General features: G+C 35.8%; 1 protein-coding gene across 2 annotated transcripts in view; it reads right to left on the reverse strand.

Annotated features, from left to right (window-relative positions):
* Swap70 (switching B cell complex subunit SWAP70) overlaps positions 1 to 22,225 on the reverse strand; it is a 69,576-nt gene that overhangs the window by 38,005 nt on the left and 9,346 nt on the right. For both annotated transcript variants that reach the window (XM_078046500.1, XM_005326810.5), the window contains exon 2: positions 13,419 to 13,559. In XM_078046500.1, coding sequence (XP_077902626.1) covers positions 13,419 to 13,559 — 141 coding nt within the window. The remainder of the gene's footprint in view (positions 1 to 13,418; positions 13,560 to 22,225) is intronic.

A 22,225-nucleotide genomic window follows, 5' to 3' on the forward strand; every position in this document is an offset into this window, starting at 1 on the left:
TAGTGTCCAATGGCACAAAGAGGTCATAGGAAAAGGGAGTTTAAAAAAGACCACTATGGGCTGGGGATGTGGCTCAAGCAGTAGCGTGCTCGCCTGGCATGTGTACGGCCCGGGTTCGATCCTCAGCACCACATACAAAGATGTTGTGTCCACCGAAAACTAAAAAATAAATGTTAAAAAAAAAAAATCTGTCTCTCTTTCTCTCTCTCTCTTAAAAAAAAAAGACCACTGATTTTGCAATTCTGAGATCACTAGTTACCTCCAGATTGTAACTGGGGCCGGAAACCAATTATATTTTCCATATGTCAGATTGCCTAAGAAAGAATAGTAGCTTTTTGAACCAAGTTCACTATATCTTACTTATTTTTAATAAGCTGTCTGGCTCATTTCTTCTCTAAAGCTTAATCAACTACTTTGGTTTATTCTTGTTCAAAGGTATATTAAATGATGGAATTTACACTTTTAAAAACGTACAATATTGCCAGGCACAGTGGCACACACCTGTAATCCCAGCAACTCAGGTAGCTGAAGCAAAAGGACAACCTCAGCAATTTAACAAGACCCTGTCTCAAAATAAAAAATAAAAAGAGATGGGGTACATGCAGTTCAGTGATAAAGTGCCCCTGGGTTCAATCCCTAGTACTATAAAAAGTACAATATCAATTCATATAAGTCCACAGCAACCTTCATACTTGACGGTGAATAAACAAAAAGCCTTTCCTTAAAGTTCCTCAAGGAATAAGGCAAGGGTGCCCACTCTTGCCACTTCTCAACACAGCACTGGAAGTTCTAACCGGAGCAATTACACACTAAAAGAAGTAAAAAGCATCCAAACTGGAAAGGAAGAAGTAAAATTACCTTTTTGTGTATGACACGATCTTATATGTAGTAACCCCTAAAGTTCCACACAAACACCACTAGAATAAATGAATTTAGCAAAGTTGCAGGACACAAAAATCAACGCCCACAAATCCGTTACATTTCTACATACTTACAATGAATAATCCCAAAACAAAATTAAGAAAGTTATCAGTTACTGAACAGAGACACTTCACATAAGAAGAAATACAATCAGTCAACAAATATATGAAAAAATGTTCAACAACTCTAGCAATTAGAGAAATGCAAATTAAAACTTCACTGAGACTTCCTCTCACTCCAGTCAGAATGGAAATTATCAAGAACACAAGTAACAATATATTGACAATGATATTGGGGAAAAGTTACACTCATACATTCCTGGTAGTACCACAAACTAGTACAACCATTCTGGAAAGCAATATGGAGATTTCTTAGAAAATCTGGAATGGAACCACAATTTGACCCAGTTATCCCACTCTTCAACATATACCCAAAAGACTTAAAATCAGCATACATAATGACATTGCCACATTAATATTTATAGCAGCTCAATTCACAATAGCTACGTTTTGGAAGCAACCTAAATGCCCTTCAACAGATGACTGGATAAAAAATGTGGTATATACACACAATGGAATATTACTCAGCTATAAAGAAGAATAAAATTATGGCATTTGCTGATAAATAGATGAAACTGTAGACTATCATGCTAAGTCAAACAAGCCAATCCCAAAAAAAACAAAGGCCAATTGTTCTCTCTGATGTGTGGAGGCTAACACAATAAGTAGGGTGGGGGGATAGAAATTCATTGGATTAGACAAAGGAGGGGAATGAGGGAAGGATGGGGGATGGGAACAGGAAAGACAGAATGAATCAGACATAACTTTCTTATGTTCATATGTGAAGATACAACCAGTGAATATACATGTATAACCTCAAGAATGGGAAATTATACTCCATGTATGTAAAATATGTTGAAATACACTCTACTGTCAAGCATATCCAAAAAGAACAGATTTTTAAAAAGAAAATATCAGTTACAATAGCATCAAAAAGAATAAAATGCTCAGGAATTAAATTAACTAACAAGGGGAAAAGACCTATACAATGAATACTTCAAAATGCTGCTGAAAGAAAGTTTAGGAGAAACAGATAAATGTAAAGACAACCCACGTTGTTGGAAGACTTAATACTGTTAAGATGCTCACACAACTTAAGCAATCTATAGATTCAATGCAATCCCTATCAAAACCCCAATACACTGTTTGCAGAAACAAAAACATCTGAAATTCATATGGAATCTTAAGGCACCCCAAAATAGTCAAAAAAATCTTGGGGGAAAAAGAAATCAAAACTGGAAGCCACATACCTCCTGACTTCAAGACATATTACAAAGCTATAGTAATCAAAACAGCATAGTACTGACAAAAAAGACAGATATATAGACCAGTGAGTGGAACAGAATAGAGAACCCAGAAATAAACCATCATGCATATAAACAAATGATCTTCAACAAGGTTGCCAAGAATACACAACAGGGAAAAGATAAGAGTCTTCAACACATAGTACCAAGAAAACTGGATATTCATATTGACAGTGAAGGAAGATAGATCCTTACTTAACATCACTTACAAAAATTAACTCCGAATTTATTAAAGACCTAAATCTCCTAGGAGAAAACACAGGGGTGAATGCTTGATGACACTGAATTGGCAATGACATTCTTGGATGTGATATCAAAAAAAAAAAAAACAAGCAACAAAATCAAAAACAAAAATGGAACTACAACACGCTTAAAAACTTCTGCACCACAAAGGAAATAATCAACAGAGTAAAAAGGCAACCTACAGAGTGGAAGAAAATATTTTTAAAACCATATATTGGATAAGAGAGTAATATCTAAGCTGGATGCAGTTGTGAACAACCTGTAATACCAGCAATTCAGGAGGCGGAGGCAGGAAGGTGAGTTCAAAGCCAGCCACAGCAACTTTGTGAGACTTTCAGACACTTAGCGAGACCCTATCTCAAAATAAAAAATAAAAAGGACTGGGGATGTAGCTTGTGGTAGAGCACCCGTGGGTTCAATCCCCAATACCAAAAATAAAAAAAGAAGTTAACATCTAGAATATACCAAGAACTCCTACAACTCAACAACAACAATAAAATCAATTTAAAAATGGACAAAGAAGAAAAATAAAAATAAAAATGAACAAAGGATCTGAATAAACATGTCTCTAGAGAATATATACAAATTTTCAACAAGCATATGAAAAGATGCTCAACACATTTATCATCAGGAAAATGCAAATTAAAGTACAATGAGGGCTGGGTTGTGGCTCAGCGGTAGAGCGCTCCCCTCGCACATGTGAGACCGTGGGTTAGATCCTCAGCACCACATATAAATAAATAAAATAAAGGTACTGTGTCCAACTACAACTAAAAAATAAATATTTTTAAAATAAATAAAGATATTGTCTCCATCTACAGCAAAAAAAAAATATTTTTAAGAAAACTGAAAAGAAGACCTTGAAGAGATTTGCACACCACGTTCACTGCACTATTATTTACATTAGCCAACATATGGAAGCAACCTAAATATCCATCAGAAAGATGAACAGAGAAATGTGATATATATGTAAATATATAGATACATAGATAGCCAATAGAATATTATTTGACCTTAAAAAAAGGAAATTCTGTCATTTGCTACAACACAGATGAACCTTAAGAATATTATGCTAAGTGAAATAAGCCAATCATAAAAGTTAAATAATGCATGATTTCACTTATGAGATCTCTAATTAAAGTAACTTGAATTCACTAAACCGAGAGAAGAATAGTGGTTGCCACGGTCTGGGGAAGAAGAAAAAGGGGCATTATCCAATAGAGTTGGAGGCCATCAAGGAGAAAAAAGCTTTAGGGGCTGGAGTTGAAACTCAGTGGTAGAGTGCTTGCCTCATACGTATGAGGCACTGGGTTCAATTCCTAGCACTACATACAAATAAGCAAATAAAATAAAGGTCCATCAACAACTAAAAAAATATTTTAAAAACAAGAAGAAAAATTTCTAGAAATCTCTCTACAGCAATATGCATATAATTTAAAATAACACATATGTCCTTAAAACTGTTAAAAGAGTAAATTTGTGTTATGCATTTTTAAACACAATTCTTTTTGAAAAAAATATATTTTTTTTAAGTTTAGATGGACACAACACAATGCCTTTATTTTTATATGGTGGTGAGGATCAAACCTGGGTCTCGCCCGTGCAAGGTGAGCTGAGCCACAATCCCAGCCCCTAAACACAATTCTTTCCATATATTTATTGGTGCATTATAATTATTCATAATAGTAGGGTTCATACATGCACACAATATAACAATATAACCAGGCCAATATCGTTCTCCAGTATGCCCCTTCCTCCCTCCCCTGGTCCCTATCACAATTTTTTTAAGTACAAAACCTATTACTTTTCAACATTAAATAATACATAAAGAATTAGCATTCAAGTGCTTTCACATGAGGGATTACACCAAACAAAGTAATAAAATTCCATTTGGGGTCTGCAGGATTTCATACACCAGATGCTAAAACATGTTCAATGCTCTAAGAATAAAGGAACATATATAATGAGCTAATTTTTTAAACTGCTACCAAGTATTTGATTATTATTAAATTATATGATGTTCTGGAAGGAAAAGATAAAATAGAGAAAAAGCAATATGCTGATCAGAGTGCACATAGAAGGCAACTATATGTGTAGGAAAGGGAAAAGAATAAATCATCTTTGCTGTTCATATAGTCAAGTCTGTATCAATATCTGTCTTTGGGGCTGGGGTTGTGGCTCAGCAGTAGAGCACTCATCTAGCACATGCAAAGCATTGGGTTCGATCCTCAGCATCACATAAAAATAAATAAATAAATAAAGCTATTGTGTCCAATTACAACTAAAAAATATGTATATGTGAAAAAAAATCTCTTTGAGCTGAACTGCAGCTCAAGACCTTTATTTTAGGTCCTCTCTTGTACTACACTACACATCTGATAATATGCAAATATTTATTAGCTGTCTACTACAAGTCAGTCAGCATATGTAATATGAGAGTCCCACATAAATAAGACATAGAGTCCCCACTTTACAGAGCTTCTAGTCTCTAGGAATCTGATGTGATGAGGAATACAGTTATGTGCAATGCTACAATCAAGATGAGTTCAGGGTGCTCTGGAATATAATTCAGATGATGGGGATGGAGGCTGAATGCAAATTATGCTTACTTATGAAGGGCACATAAGGATTATTTAGGTGAAAATAGAGCAGAGTCATGAGCCAGGATTTTTCTGTTAGTGCTCTGCACTCAGCTATTGAATGGAAATGTCAAAGGGCTAGATGCTTAGGGATTGTTTCAGGAATGTGAAAAACAAAGTGCAAGGGATTATTTACATAAGTTCATCACTTATTTTTTTACCAATTTTTAAAAGGCTTGGAAAACTGAGACGGGGATACAAAATAGGGCTGGAGATGTGGTTCAGTGGTTGAATGCCCCTGAGTTCAATCCCCGGTACAAAAAAAAAAAAAAAAAGGAAAGTAAGTTTTTATACCTATTAGGATAGTGACAGTTATAAAAAAAAAAAAAGAGGAAGAAGAAAAAAAACAAGAAATAAGATGTGTATAAACAGTGAATGGGTGAACAAATGTGGTATGTCAACACAATGGAATATTATTCAACCATAAAAATGAAGTACTGACACATGATACAACATGGATAAACCTTGAAAATATTATGTTATGTTAAAGAAGCCAGACACAAAAGGCTACACTTTATATGATTCCATTAATAAGAAATATTCTGAACAAGCAAACCCAGGGAGTCAGAAAGTAGATTAATGGTTGCTAGGGGGCTGGGGAAAGGCAGAATGAGACTGACTACTTATAGATATTGAATTTCTTTGGGGGATTAGAGAATTAGAGATGATGACTTTATAACACAATGATGTACTAAAATTATTGAATTATACACCTTAAAATGGTAGGTTTTGGGCGTGAAATGGTAGGTCTGAGCTGGGGAAATAGCTCAGAGATAAAGTACTTTCCTAGCACGCACAAGGCCCTGGTTGGTCCCCAGCACAGCAAAAAACAAACAAATAAAACAGTAAATTTTATGTTATGTCAATTATATCTCAATGGAAAAATATTAGTTTCATAAACCACTAAACCAGAGCAAAAGTACAAAAACCAAAAAAAATGGAGAAGGCAAAAGGGGAAGACTCTTACAGCCACGCATACAATTCTAACCTCCAACTCTCTTCTGAGACCAAGTTCTAGATTTACTGTAGTTCACACAAAATCATGAATTCTTTAAAATAGAAGGCCATATTTTATTCACATTGCATCCTCTCTGCATTGTATGCAGGTTCATTTGCTCATCTGTTCACCAAGTACCAGTCATTGTGTTAAGACTGGACAACAGTGAATCAGCCCTCACCATCACAGAACTTACACACCACACTGTAAGCAGAATCCAAGCCCAAACATCATAGCAACAGCCTAGCACCTATATGCTGAAAATTCTTAGTCCTCAGAAGGAAAAGGATAGGATGCTGTGAGAACACATCATGAGATTGTTATTAGCTCTGGAAAGGGTGGGGTGCTACCTTAGGAAACCTCCCTGAGGAAGTGACAAGCACACAAATATCAGAGGATGGACAAGAAGTGACTGCATCTTAAGGGTGGAGGAAGTCTTACAGCAGAGGAAGCAGCATATCTGAAGGCTCTGAGGCAGAAAGAGCCTGGGTAATATGAGGAACAGAGAAAGGTCAATGCTGTTGCATTGAAGTAAACAACTCAAATGCCTATCCATTGGTGAGTGTGTTAACAAAATGTGGTGAATCCATAACAGAATATTATTTGGCTATAAAAAGGAATGAAGCACTATTACATGTTACAACATGAATAAACCTTGAAAAATGTGCTAAGTAAAAGAAGCTAGAAACAAAAGGCTCCATATTATATGACTCCATTAACAATAAATGTCCAAAATATGCAAATCCATAGATAGAAAACAAACTGGTGCTATTGTTGTAAGAAGGAGAGTGTGATTGCTAATGAGTATGGAATTTTAGGGGGAAGGAATAGTGAAAATATTCCAAAATAGATTGTGGCAATAGGTCACACAAAATAGTAACTAAACTAAAACCACTAAATTGCATGTGTCAAATAGGTAAATTATACAGTATATGAATTATATGTCAATAAAGCTTTTTTAAAAAATATATTTCTTTAAAGCACTCTTGACATTTACAGTGTTGATCAAAGTATTCACAGCAGCATAGTAACTCATAGTTCTCAGCATGAATCCCCTTTATTTGCTCAGAAGTGTAGAGTTCTCTGTTGATTCACAAATACAATGAAAATGTAGAGTACAACTTGGTCAATGTGCCAAATTAAAACCATGTGACTTTCAGCATGTCTGTAATCTAGCTATTCAGGAGGCTAAGGCAAGAGGATCATGAGTTCAAGGCCAGCCTGAGTAACCTATCAAGGCCCAGTCTCAAAAAAGAAAAAAAAAAAAAAGACTATGACTTTCAAACAACAATGAAAGAAAAAATAATACAGACTACGAAGCAGAAAGAACATACAAAAGCATGGGTTTGCATAGTTAAGAGCATTACCACTTCATATTCAGTGATGGCTATCAGGTACACAGTGGAAGTTCTCTGAGAGCTGAAGGCACAGCTATTTAACCAGCAAAAGAAACCTGAACCCACATGTTATGCAAGACCTAACTGCCACATGAGCACCAAGCATGCTAATAAAGTTCACACACCAAAGGGGAAAAGAGCATAAAAGTCTAGACTAGACTAGAAAAACACAATGCAGAAACTTCTAGCCTTAAGGAGATGGCATTAAGCCGAATGTTCTGGTTTTTCTCTTGTATGCATGTTCCAAAAAACAAAATAATGAAAAAAAAATTCTGTTGGAAAGAATCAGAGTCTCCAAGTTGAAGTTGGTATGTTGCCAATGAATTACCGGTTTTAATCACATAGCAAAGACCAAGTCTTGCTCTATAGTCAGGGAAAAGAACTGACAATGATTTGGACCAGCAAGCCTAATCAGCCATTAAATCTCATGAAAGAATTAGACTGCCTCTTAAACATGCTGAAGCAGAACTAGTTTTCTATGTAGTTCCTTGGACTAAAAAGAAAAAAGTATTAATATATCAATTTCTTCAATTATTCACCATCTGATAATCCAGGTATGGTGTCATTTTGCAAAAAATAAAAAAAGAAGTAGAAGAAGAAAAATTCACTAAAGTTTCTTCCTAGATGTTTGTGAAATTCCACTCTCTTGCTAAAGAAGGAATTTAGCAAAGTTAGCATGCAAGGAAGGCAAAATATTTGATAAAAGAACAACAGACAAATTAATCATGTAAGTTTCAGAAAAACTAAAAATAAATTCAATCAGTGTGAAGAACAACAGGAATGATTATCAGGAAGTAAACACAGAAGCCAAACATAAAAATTACCTTTTATTAAAGTGAGTTTCAACAAAATTTTATGTTAGTCCCAACCCCTTCAAAATAATACTCTCAGGCGAAAGCAAAAGACCTCTAAAATAACCTGGAGACAAACTAACCAAATGGAGACTAAAGAATACCCGACACTAAGAGAAAAGAATCATCCTAAAACACTTGAAAGACTCTAAGAGAACTGGATGGATGCTGCAATAGTTTGAGATTATAAGAATTTTTTTTTTCCAGGAAAAGTATAAAGGGTTTAAGTGAAGTATGACCCAGCATGCAGTGGGCCACCTTCAAGAGAGAAAACAGCCTGCTGTCAGACTTTTTTTTAAGTAACTCCACCCCTATCTTCAACTAATATTTCCCTGCATAACCAAATAACTAAGAAAAAACATAATTCTGAAAGGGAGTTATTGATCCTTCAAGAGTACAGTTAAAGGGATGCTAGTGGAAAAAATAAATGGTTTAGTTCCAAAACTTATTTAATCCTTATTAGCCTAGGCCATCTTAGGCTATACTTCCTCCTGCATTAAACGAGATAATTCCAGTTCTACCTCACAGGATTAATATGAGGATCAAATGAGGCAGTACATATGAAAGCACACCTTGCAAATGTCTAATCAATACTTCCTATTTTCTTTGCGTAACTAATGGCAATCTATAAGCTTTCTGTTAACATTCTTCAGTCACTATTGGTGTTTTTTTTCTCCCCAACCAAATTTCAAAACAAGGCACTAATCTTTGCACAATTTAAACCCACACCATGGAAACCTTGGCTGTCTTACTTGGATTGCAGGGCTGGCGAATTTCCACTCCAGGTGGCTAAGCAGTAACAAACAAGGACTGTTCATCACATCCTCACTCACTCCGTGAATAAGTTTTTCTCCAAATTAAGTGGTTCATTTTGGACTTTTGTCCCTTCCAGTTTCAAAACTTTAAAATATCCAAATACTTAAACAACAAACATTTTAAAACTTAAAGTTGAAGAGGTTTAAAAAATATTTCATCAAGGGAACAAAATGCAGTACTAAGGTATAGCACTTCAAGATATTAAACCAGTGAATATCCTCTCCAATGACCTGTTCCACACATATTCTAGCACTAAAAATCAAAACAATTTCCAGATTTCTGAGAATTTCCCTGTATGTTCTAAATATTTTAATAAGACACAATTCTACTGTCTGTAATTTTTAAGATTAAATGCATGCATACTGAAGGTCATCAAATATTTGCTGAAGACATATTTACTTTTTACTACAGAACAACTAATCAACAAACAAAATGGAGCAACAAAAAAACCTCCATAAAATAGCATAGCATCTTACTGTGAAGATGCTTCAGATGTTCAGAAACCAACATGTTGATTAAATCTTTTAAACACTTTAAAAGGGCTCATAAAATTCACCCTGTTAAAGTACACAATTTGACTATATATCCACAAGGCTTTACAACCATTACCACTATCTAGAACATTTTCATCATTCCCCCAAAGAAACTCCAAGCCATTAGTAGCCACTCATCATTTCAATACCCCCCAACAGTCCCTGGCAATCTAAAGTCTATTTTTCATCTCTATATATTTGCCTATTTGGGACCTTTTATATAAATGGAATCATAAAATATATGAGTTTTCTAATTTTGAGTAAATCTTCCATTTCATTATCACGTGGTTTGTTTTCTTCCTAACTAAACATGACTGTACAACATGGTAACTATAGTTAATAACAATATACTACACACTTGAAAAACTGCTAAGAGTAGATTCTAAGTATTTTGACTACAAATAAATGGTAAGTATGTGAGGTAATACACGTTACTCTGATTTCACCATTCTGCAGTATATACTACTTCAAAACATGTAATACACTATAAGTATATATGGTTTTATTTGTTGAATAAAAAAAACAAATCAGGGAGGAAAGCACATATACAACATGTAAACATACACAGATACATATATATATATACACACACACATATATGCACAAAGAAAGATCAGGAAATTGTACTGTGGGGCTGATGGATAATAATAGATATTGATACAAAAAAGTACTCTGCAAATGAACACACTGTAATTTTGATTATTTTATTTCAAAATTTCTAAAAAATATGATGTAGCCTCTTGTGATTTTTAAAAAGAATCCTGGGGCTAGAGTTATGGCTGAGTGGTAGAGTGCTTGCCTCCCATAAGTAAGGCATTGGGTTCCATCCTCATCACCACATAAAAATTAATTAATTAACTGATTGACTGATTGATTAGTTAAAGGTATAGATTCCATCTACAACTAAAAATGTATATATAAAAAAAGAATCCTGGGACTGGGGTCTTGACTTAGTGGTAGATTCACATGCAGGGCCCTAGGTTCGATCCTCAGCACCACATAACAATAAAGGTATTTAAAAAAAAAAAAATCCTGAGCAACATTTTGACCTTTTCCATGTTACTAACCTATTACAATAAATGGTAATTACTATATTTTGCTATTGTAAAAGGACACTAAATTACTTTTAAATTTATGTATAAATAAAAATCTGAAGTCACAAAAAATATATAAATAGTTGTGGTATTTAGGTGATAGGAAAATGGAGTCTTTAAAATATATTTTATTATTTTGGGGCTGGGGTTGTGGCTCAGTGGTAGCGTGCTTGCCTTGCATACGTGAGGCACTGGGTTCGATTCTCAGCACCACATACAAATAAATAAAACAAAGGTCCATCAACAACTAAAAAATATTTTTAAAATATAAAAATAAAATAAAATATATTCTATTTTTAATTTAAAAATGTTGTCACTCTTTGAAAGGCATTTTTGATGTATATCAAAAAAGTTCATACTTAGTGTAATAAGCAGGTAAAACTATAGGCATAGACTAAGAATTCCCTAACTTTTGATATGAATATTACTGTCATAGCTAAACTAAATGTACACGATATGGAGATGACAATGACACTAATGTATTGTTCAGTAAAAAAGATACATTGCAGAACCACACATATGATTCTTGATATAGAAAACAAAACACCACATATAGCCAGGCATAGTGGCTCAGATCTGTAATTGCTGCAACTGGAGGCTACGGCAGGAGAATCACAAGTTCAAGGCCAATCTCAGCAATTTAACGAGCCCAGAGCAACTTAGCAAAACCCTGTTTCAAAATAAAAAATAAAAATGGGCTGAGGATGTGATTCAGTGGCTAAGTGCCTCTGGGTTCAACCCCAATACCAAAAACAAATCAATCAATAAATAGCCAAAACTGGCTTGAAATTTATGATCTTTCTGCCTCAGCCTCCCTAGCTGCAGAAATTAGAGGCATGCACTACCCAAACCCATGATTTATTTATCCATCTACCTATCTATATCTTTATTGATACTGAAGATTGAACCCAGGGTGCTCTACCACTGAGCTACATACATCTTCAACCCTTTTTTATCTTTTTTCTTTTTTTTTTTTTTTTTTTTAATTTTTGTACCAGGGATTGAACCCAGGGCGCATTTAATACCAAGAAATATCCCCAGCCCTTTTTATTTTATTTTATTTTATTTTTTGAGACAGGGTATGGCTAAATTTCTTAGGGCCTTGCTAGGTTGCTGAGGCTGGCCTTAAACTTGCAATCCTCCTATCTTAGCCTCCAGAGCTGTTGGGATTATAGGCATAGACTACCATAACCAGCTTGCATGTAATTTTAAAAAGCTCTACAAAGATATTCACCAAACTGTTAAGAATGGTTATTCCTGGAGAATGACTGGAAAGATTTTTTTTAATTCACTTTTTATTCTATATATTTCTGTATTATATATTTATTTCATAGTAAACGTACTTTCACAACATTTCAATCACCAATTTTTAAAAGTATTTAAATATACCATCAGTTTACATTATTTTACTCTTTTCATGCATTAAATTCAACACTTGGGAGGGAAGGATGGGGAAAAGTTATCAACAGGTACTAAGTTATAGTCAGGAGTAAGAAGTTCTGGTGCGCTATTATACAGTAGGGTGACTAGAGATAATGATAATGCACTGTATATTTCTAAAAGCTGTAAGAAGAGATTGTGAAGTTTTTACTATAAGGAAGTAATAAATATTGGAAAGATGATTTTATCCCAATTTAAACATCATATAATGTATACACATAAGGAAACATCACATGATATCCCAGAAATATGTACAATTTTTGTTTTCACATATCAGTTAAAAAATACATTTCATTTAAAGTTTTTAAAAATGCAATACTTTCACAAGGATTCAGAATAAAAGCACTTTCTAAGAAGAGAGTAAAGGAGAAAGAACTCAGAGCTGAACTAGGTTTTGGGAAATGTCTAGATTAGGAGGGAAAGAGGGACAGGATGTGATCCCATAAAAATATCTCTGAGGAACTTAGAACATGGTATGTCAAGGAATCAAAAATGAGAGGCCAGACACAGTGGCACACTTCTGTAATTCCAGTGACCCAAGAGGCTGAGGCAGGAGGATCACATGTTCAATGCCAGCCTCAACAACTTAGCAAGGCCTTAAGCAACTCAACAAGACCTTATCTTGAAATTTATAAAAGGCTGGGAATATGGCTCAGTGGTTAAGTGCCCCTGGATTCAACTCCAGTATCAAAAAAATTTTTCTTCAACACTTTTATGTATAAATTATTAATGATCAGATCCAAAGGAAAAATTGAACATGGCAGCAAATATCAATAGATTACATATGGCTTCCAAAAACATGATAGTTTTTTTTTTAGATGTTGATGGACCTTTTTTTTATTTATTTATTTGTATATGGTGCTAAGAATCGAACCCAATGCCTCACGCATGCTAGGCAAGCGCTCTACCACTGAGCCACAACCCCAGCCCCCATGATAGGTTTTTATAGCATCCTACTTAGAATATAACCCAGAAGACACATTCAGGGGGTACCCTGAAATAGCTGGGATAAAAAGTTTATTGTATAATATGTATATTATATATTAAACTCACCAAAAAGGGGCTCTGGGACCCACTTGGTACATCAAACGCAAGTGAAAGCAAGAAAAGGTTAAGAATCTTACCTTTTCCAAAATGAACTTGTTTAAATATGGCATGTAACCCTGGTTGGAGACAGGCCCTTCATCATCATCCCTGAAGTGCTCCTCAAGGGCAACAGGATCATGTGGAACCTTCAGAACTGTGCACAAGTTATGGGAAAGGACCTAAAGGGAAAAAAAAATAGTAGTTTAAAAGCACCCACTAAATCACTATGTGACACTTCCATTGTATGAACACAACACATAGTTCCCTGCCCTAGGCAGAGAAAGACCAAGAATATGCCAGCAAGCCAGGCACAATGGCACACACTTGTAACCCCAGCAACTCAGGAGACTGAGGCAGGAGAACTGAAAATTCAAGGCCAGCCTCAGCAATTTAGCAAAGCCCTAAGCAACCAAAATAGAACATTTTTGTTTTTAAAGGGGGCTAAGGATGTGGCTCAGTGTCCCCTGGGTTCAATTCTCAGTACCAAAAAGAGAAAGAATAAAGCAGCAAATTCAAGGTAAGTACTGCTCAGCTGCCAGCCCCCTACTTATTACACATGAATCTCTCTCATTCCTCCCCAGTTTTGGTTTACCTCAAGCAAGTCTATTTTACATTCCTATATTAGCAATGTTCCATGCAAGGTCTATGAATACAATTCTTATTGTCTTTTATTAACATTAAAAAGAAAGGGAGGAGGTAAATGGTGTTCAAAATTATGTAGATCAGCATAAGTTTATTTAGAGAAGGAATTGGATACTGGGCAGATATAGCCAGGTGTTCTGAATAAGGAAGCTGAGCTGGACAAATCACAACTTCTCTGGGCTTCAGTTTGTTCATATATTCAACAGAAAGAATAAATTAATATACAAATATACCAAATACTAACTTGTAATCTCTTAAGTGTCCAAATATCTCTAAAATTCTATGTCTCTAGGCCAAGTTTCAGCATAAGCACAAAAGAACACAAATATAAAAGAAAGAAATCAAGAGTGTGGTTTAGAAATAGAAAACTATCTCAGGTATGGTGATTACTAGAGATGGGCAGGGGAAAAGGGTGTGGAAAAAAAGGCAGCTGGATTTGATCAGTGCATTCTGTGTGCATGTATGCAAATATCACACCAAACCCCTTTAATATGTACAATTAATATGTTTTCATAAAAAATCTCTGAAGCCACTAAACTGGTTGAAAAACACTTTATAGAACATTTGCTTTCTACAGCAAAAATCATAAGACTACTACTGGTCTTGCAATAACCTAAGTGCATACTTCAACATTCAGGCAGTAGGATTAGCAGTTTGAGTTATCTCATGAAATTTTCTACTTAATGAAAATTTAAAAACAAAACTTAAGTCCCTTCCATTTCATTTGTACATTCTAAACAGGTCAAATTACATATGTAAGGCTACAATGTCTTTAACCCAGAAACTTCCTAGATGTCAAATCCCATGTCAAATCCCAGATTAAAATATACCCTATTTTTCTCAATATTACATATTTAACTACTTAAGAAGCCACATTCATCTCAGTAAACACTTTCGATTCCATGAAGCAAGTCATTCTTTTCTGCATATACATATTTCAGTACAATTTTTAAAGATTAAAAATTTTAATCTATAAAAAGAACATTTGAATACCTTTTTTCTAAATTGGTTGTTTCTCAAAGCTTCATTTAGGTGCACATCCTTTTCTACATGCTCTATTGGTTTTAAGGAAGTAAATAAAGTAAAGGAAGTAAATTTACCACTTATTATAAATGTAGTAATGAAGACTTTTCTCAGTCCCTACAAAGCAGGTTGTGTTTGCCAGTAGAACATATGAAAAGGATTTTAATGAAGAATCTTACACACAGTCAACAAAATCCCAAAAGGTACATATTTTTTTTTCCTCTCTATTTACCTAGTAAAACCTTTCTGGTAATTACCTGCCCCTAAGAGGTTTTGTGGAGATCAATTTCAAGAATGTAAAGTGCTGAAAAATTGTAAAGTACTATTGGAAAAATAAGTTTTAGAGAAATGAAGAGCATATTTCTCAGCTGAAGATAAAAGGTCATTCAAATTATAAAATCATCTGGGACTTTACTAAGTAAAAATTCCCAACCACTGGCTAATCTATGTTACATTCATAAAACATTAAAAACCATAAGGAAGATGGCTATGTACTGATATGAAAAGATTCCCCAAGATAAATTATGAGAATATACAGTATGCCATCTTTTGTGTAAAAGAAAAAGGAGGAAAAGTAAATTGTGGAAGGAGTTATAAAAAAAAAAAAGAAAGAAAGAAAGAAACTTAACTGCAAGGAGAAGGCCTTAATTGATGGGAAACCAAAGGTAAAGACAACTTTTCACTGCATCTCCCCATCTTATTCAAAAAAATTACATATTAAAGAATGCTCTACCTAGGCTGAGGGTATAGTCCAGTGTACAGCATGAACAAGACCCTGACTTAATCTCCATCATAGCCCCCACACACCAAAAAAAAAAAAAAAAAAAAACTAACCAGGTACAGTGGTGCATACCTGTAATCCCAGATGCTCAGGAGGCTGAAGCAGCAGGATCTCAAGTTCAAAGTCAGCCTCAACAATTTAGCAAGGCCCTAAGTAATTTAGACAGACCCTCTCTCAGAACAATTTGGGCTGGGGATTTGGCTCAGTGGTTAAATGCCTCTGGGTTCATTCGCAGTACCAAAAAAAATAAATTTTTAAAAAACTGAACATACATATTTTTAATCAGCCTGCCAAGGATCACATAGCCAAATCTATGTATCTTCACAGTCTATTCTTCTACAATAACTTACTCCCTAAAGACAAAGTATAAAAGGAAGGCATAATCCACAACACTGTGCCATAATTGATGGATAAGTGAGATCTAAGGGCAACACATGAGTTTAGAAAAGGGAGAAATAGAAGAGAGATGTAATCTAGGGCTGTAAGGATAGCTTTTGGACAGGAATAGAGGCAACTGAACAGAAAGGGGGATAAAATGAAAAAGTAGTTGTTTCAGGCAAAGTTCTCAGGAAACAAAAAGAAAACAACAATTTCTCCACGATTACCCTGTCCTCTGCCTTTGGGCTTCACAGATGCTCCAACTAAAGTCCTAGCAGGACCCTTGGATGCCATGTTGTCACAGTTCTCATAAATAGAGAGTACTAGCTTGAAGAGTTAAATATATTTTTCTTGACTACGGTTAATGAGCAGAGCTGAGATCAGAACTTAGGTTTTACAATCCCTAATCCACACTCTCTAATAATAAGGAATGTAATGCTTTCAGTTATCCAAAGTCAATAGCAAGGCTCTCTGTAGTTGGAGGTGATTAATTTGATTCAATGATCCTACTAAAGAAGATTCAAATTTGAACTCTAGACTTCAGCAATGGGCAATTAAACAGTATTCTTGCTAAATACAAGGATGGCTAAATTCAGTTATAATTTTCTTAATCACATTTACTTGCAATCTGTGGGGAGGCAGCACATATAATAACAAGCACACCCTAGAGGAAAAGACCTGAAATCCTGTCCTGGCACAACTATGGACCACCACATATGCTCTATATGCTCACTATAAAATGAGGAGATGGGCTTATGTCCAAAATTTGGAGGAAAAAAAAGCTCAACCTTTAACTATCAACCCAAACTCAATTCAGGAGAAATGCAGAGCACTATAATTAAGATGAGTAGTCCAGCTTTGTTATAGCTTTTATCAGTAGGCCTAGAAAAAGGAAGTAGTCTTTAAAACAAAATAACAAATTGAATGAGATAAAAACAGAAACAAAATTAGTGTGTTTTCTTTAAAACTTTTTACCAGATATTTATAAGCCTAGACATAATCTCAGGTTTTTTAAATTTAAAAAAAAAAGTACCAAAATTTTGATGGCCAGAATTTAAATGAATAAGTTCCATAAGCTTATACCTGCAACCTGTGCTTTTTAGAGTAGACTCACACCATAAGAGTTTATGAGTTGTAAAACTGGGATTAGATGCAATTTTCTCACTCTGGTATCCTTTCCATGCTGTGCTACCTTAGTTCTCTGGAAAAACAGCCCCAACCCCTACAAACATGACTCTGAATAGGCAAGCACATTATGTCCAAATTGCTGGAGGAGCTGGGGCTACCCCAGTTCCATCCGTTGCTTTCCCAGCACCCAAAAAGATGACTGGTACTCTTCAGCAGAGCCAAGTTAAATCCTGTGTTAAAGAACTACACACACATTGGGCAAGGTGGTGCATGCCTGTAATCCAGCAGCTTGGGAGGCTGAGGCAGGAGATCATGATTTCAAAGCCAGACTCAGCAAAAGCAAGGTGCTAAGCAACTCAGTGAGACCCTGTCTCTAAATAAAATACAAAATAGGGCTAGGAATGTAGCTCCGTGGTCCAGTGCCCCTGAGTTCAATCCCCAGTAAATCACCCCCACCCCACCCAGCCAAAAAAAAAAAAAAAAAAAAGAACTACTCACGCCTAAAAATCTATAGAATACCACAACATTTTTTTCTCTGGGAGCCCTTGACTCCCAACACCAGCCTCTGGCAATAGCCCTTTCCCCAAATGAGGAAGCCAGAAAAACAGATCAAGACAAAATCAATCAGAAAGAAAGAGGACTATGAGTTCTTAATTTGTAAAAGGACTGCCACTAAATCACTGTAATCAGGGTGTTTGCAAGTTTCTTTAAAAAGCTGAACTTATCCCACTTTAAATGCCTGTTCTTCCAAAGGCCATTCTTCCAGCACCCACATGATTTCTAAGCAATTCTGCTCATTCCCCTGATTTGAAGAATAAACTATTGTTACACAATAAAGATCCATATCCACGCCAGAAACTCATCTCTCCCATTCCTTCAATGGCAGTCTAGTGTTGCCCTTGCAGGGCCTCTGCTGACAAGAGATGACTAACTGGCTGCATGAGCCCTCCTACTGTGGTCTGCTGTTGTTCAGTGGTTTGCCATTTACCCTTTTTAAGCATTTTGCCCTGCTCTCATGAAAATGAAATCAAGGATAGTAAATGACTAAATAGTGTTTTAACACACATGAGCTTAATGTTCACCCTCCTATCTCCCAAAGATGTCTAGATTTTAAAAGGTTCTTTGAAATGTGCCCTCCAGTCACATCGTTTCCCTGTACAGGATGTGTGTAATGGGCAAGATTTAACACTGAAAAAATGGGTGTGGGGATCTCTATTCCAACACACTTATCTGAACTAACACAATTCTGTAGAATTATGTTTACAATTCATAACGGACAATCGTTTTTTAAAATACAAAAAGTCCTCTCAATTTACAAAATTTGAAGCTAATGGCAAATTACCAGAAAATTATTCCTAACAATGAGCCAGAATGACCAATTTCCTACAACTGCTATGCCCAGCAGTAGGAGCATTGTCTACTAGAAGTCCTACCCCTTTCCACATGGAGTCATTTCCCACCTTCCTGACAACATCCTTTAGTCCTGCTTGTCACTGCTTACATTTTGCTTGCTTCCTCTTAAATTACATTTACTCTAGTCATCCTCAAAAATCTCAATCACTGTTACACTGCCCTATCTCAATCCCTGAATGTTAATCAATTATCATCCTAGACAATTAACAAATAAATCTTCAAGTGCTGCTTACATCATGTTATCTCCTCGCCTAAAGTCATCAAAAGCCTATAGAAGTAGAAGCTAAGAAAGTATCTGAGCTTCATGTTTAAGTCAATCCACATGCCAGCTCCCTTTACTTTTCTATCCTTTAGTTTTTCCTTCCCCTTTGCACCAACAGTACAAATCTAGTCAAAGAAGCTTCCTCATAAAACCCCAAGCAAACCCTACACCATGCCACTTCCTCTGCTGGGTCCTGAGCAAGGGCTCCATTTCTGCCTCACATACATGCCTTCTCACTCTGAATCCTTCACCACACAAAACCAAAAGGGTCTCTCCCTACTCTGTTTCCCAAGCCATCTGTACGTCTTGTGTTATACTTCCACACACGAGAGTCAAATCCCTAAGACTAGGCCATTGTTGCATGCTCACAGCCCCTAGCATCCTGTACAGTATCCTTAAGGCTTTCAATAAATGCTAAATCAGTTCTTTCTAAAAATTTGTTCAATAGTAAAACCATAATTCTTTAATGAGAACCATCTTAGAAAATATCCTACTCCTATCTCCTTACCTCACAGTTAAAAAAGACCAGGGCCAGGGACTAGAACTCTGCTCCACAGTGATGCCCTTCTGCCTAGTCATATCCTTCAGGATTAGGTGATTCTCATAACCTCAAGGAAAACTTCACTAACCCATCTGGCCCAATAAACTCAGCATTTAATTCTGTTTCTTACTAGTGGTATCTCAAATACCTAAATGCAGTTTAGGAAAAGATACTCTACCTACTCTTTTTCTTCTGTATCCTAAATAACATAGAGTATGGGTTTAAGGAGGACTCAGTAGAAACATGATACTTAAAGACAGATTAAGGTAGGACATCTCATCCAAAACCATCTGTTGTGATGTTGTCCATGGAGTATATGCCACTGAACTGGATAACATTCTAACTGAACCTTTTTTTTTTTTTTTTTTTTTTGGTACTGGGGATTGAACTCATGAGTACTCGACCAGTGAGCCACATATCCAGCCCCATTTTGTATTTTATTTAGAGACAGGGTCTCAGTGAGTTGCTTAGCACCTCTCTTTTGCTGAGGCTGGCTGTGAACTCAAGATCCTCTTGCCTTAGCTTCCCAAACCACTGGGATTACAGGCATATGCCACCACTGAATCACTTTAATTAAATCATTTTTGACACCATCAACTTGTCCTCTTCAGAACTTAACAGAAAATACTGGTAAATTTAATCACATAAAAATTTTAGTTTCTTTTTAAGAAAGATACAGGTTCCAGCACAGTGGCACATGCCTATAATCCCAGTAATTTGGGGAGCTGAGGCAGGAGGATCAAAAGTTCAAGACCAGCCTCAACAACTTAGAGAGACCTTAGGCAACTTAGCAAGACCCTGTCTCAAAGAATAAAAGGGGGCTAAGCGTGTAGCTCAGTGGTTAAGCACTCCTAAATTCAATCCCCAGTACCCACCCCCAAAAAGATACATAAACAAAAAAGGGTAGGGGTTGTGGCTCAGCAGTAGAGCGCTCGTTTAGCGTTTAGCACGTGTGAGGCCCTGGGTTCAATCCTCAGCACCACATAAAAATAAATAAATAAAATAAAGGCATTGTGTCCAACTACAACTAAAAATATATATATTAAAAAAAAGGATAAGAGCTTCAATACTCAAATCACTCTAGAAATCAAGGGGAAGGAATCATTATCTGAAATCAATTTCCATGCACATATGAATTTATTGGGATGAACCCAACTACCATGTATATCCATAAAGCTCTATAAAAAAGAGAGAAAAAGAGAGAGAGGGAATTCCCAAATACGAAAAAAAAAAAATTGATTCATTATACTAGCCACATTTCAAGTACTCAACATTCACACGCAGCTAGTGGCTATCCTTTTGGACAGAGAAGCCACAATACATTTCCAACTATGGGACAGTGACCCTAACACAGTCTTGAACATATTTTCTGTGAGGAAATAATTTTATTTTTGGCCTTCCCCCAACAATCTAGCATAACTGCTTCCACCATAAGTAGCAATCATTGCTCTAAAATGATTCATCTCCAATACATTCTCCCTCTAGTTTAACTTAAGCACTTTTAAAAAATTGGAAAAATACCTTACTCATATCTAAATATATAACTAAATGAAAATTAACTTTTAGAAAAGAAGCTGAAAATGACCCATTTGCCTAAGACAAGCTATAAAATTGAGCCTGCAGATTTGTTTTGTTTGACCAGTAGTTTTTGTTGTTTTTAATTGAATTTGTGTCAAATATTAACAAATAGATTATCTTTTTAAAAAAATTAAAAAGAAAGAAAGGAAAGGAATTGCTGCCCAGCTAAAATAATAGAAAGATGACAGCCTTAAGCTACCTTCAGAGTCCGCAGCCAACGGTTGAGCATTACTTATCCCCAACATGGTATTCCCCTAACAGGCAGTCTGTACCAGAGCTCCTGGTATTGCCAAGAACTGTAGTATGGTTTGACAGCTGCTTTTCCCAATCCTGCTTATTCTCCCATATGCACAGGAGTTTCTTCCCAATGACATTTTTTTACTCCTAACACTGTCTCAGCATCCATTTCCTAGAGAAGCCAAGCTAGGACACACACCTTCTAGCCAAGTCATTCTCCCAGGTTTCTGGTACTTGGTAGTCTAATTCACCCAGTCCTCTTGGACTTTTTTTTTTTATTGAACCCAAGGGTGCTTAACTCCTGAGCCACATCTCCAGCCCTTTTTTATTTTTTATTCTTTATTTTGAGACAGGGTCTCACTAAATTGCTGAATCTGGCTTTGAACTTGCAATCCTACTGCCTCATCCTCCCAATCTGCTGGGATTACAGGTGTGTGCCACCATGTCCATCCTCTTAAGATATTTTTGGTGCTATGACATTCTTCAAAGATGCCATGTTAACAACAACAAAAAATTCTTCAAAGATGCCTTTATGGGATTACATCCTACTCCTTTCCCCTTTCAAATCTGGTCCTGAAACCTAGTTTTCAGATCTGAATTCTTTCTTTCTTCTTAGAAAGTGTTTTTTATTCTGAAAACTTTAAGTCATCTGCATTCTAATGACTCTCCTATCTCTTTCTGATCTTGACCTCTGAAACAAGCACTGGTTTACATCACTAACCAATACTAGAGATTTCCATTCTAAATCTGTCTCACATCCAAAACCAAAGGATAACTCACTTTTTTCTCCAAAACAGGTGTTCCTCCCTGATTCCAACTTTAGTATCACCATTCCCTTAACAATAAAACTATAAAATCTCTT

This window comes from Ictidomys tridecemlineatus, chromosome 4, assembly GCF_052094955.1.
Source record: "Ictidomys tridecemlineatus isolate mIctTri1 chromosome 4, mIctTri1.hap1, whole genome shotgun sequence".
Taxonomy (NCBI): Eukaryota; Metazoa; Chordata; class Mammalia; order Rodentia; family Sciuridae; genus Ictidomys; species Ictidomys tridecemlineatus.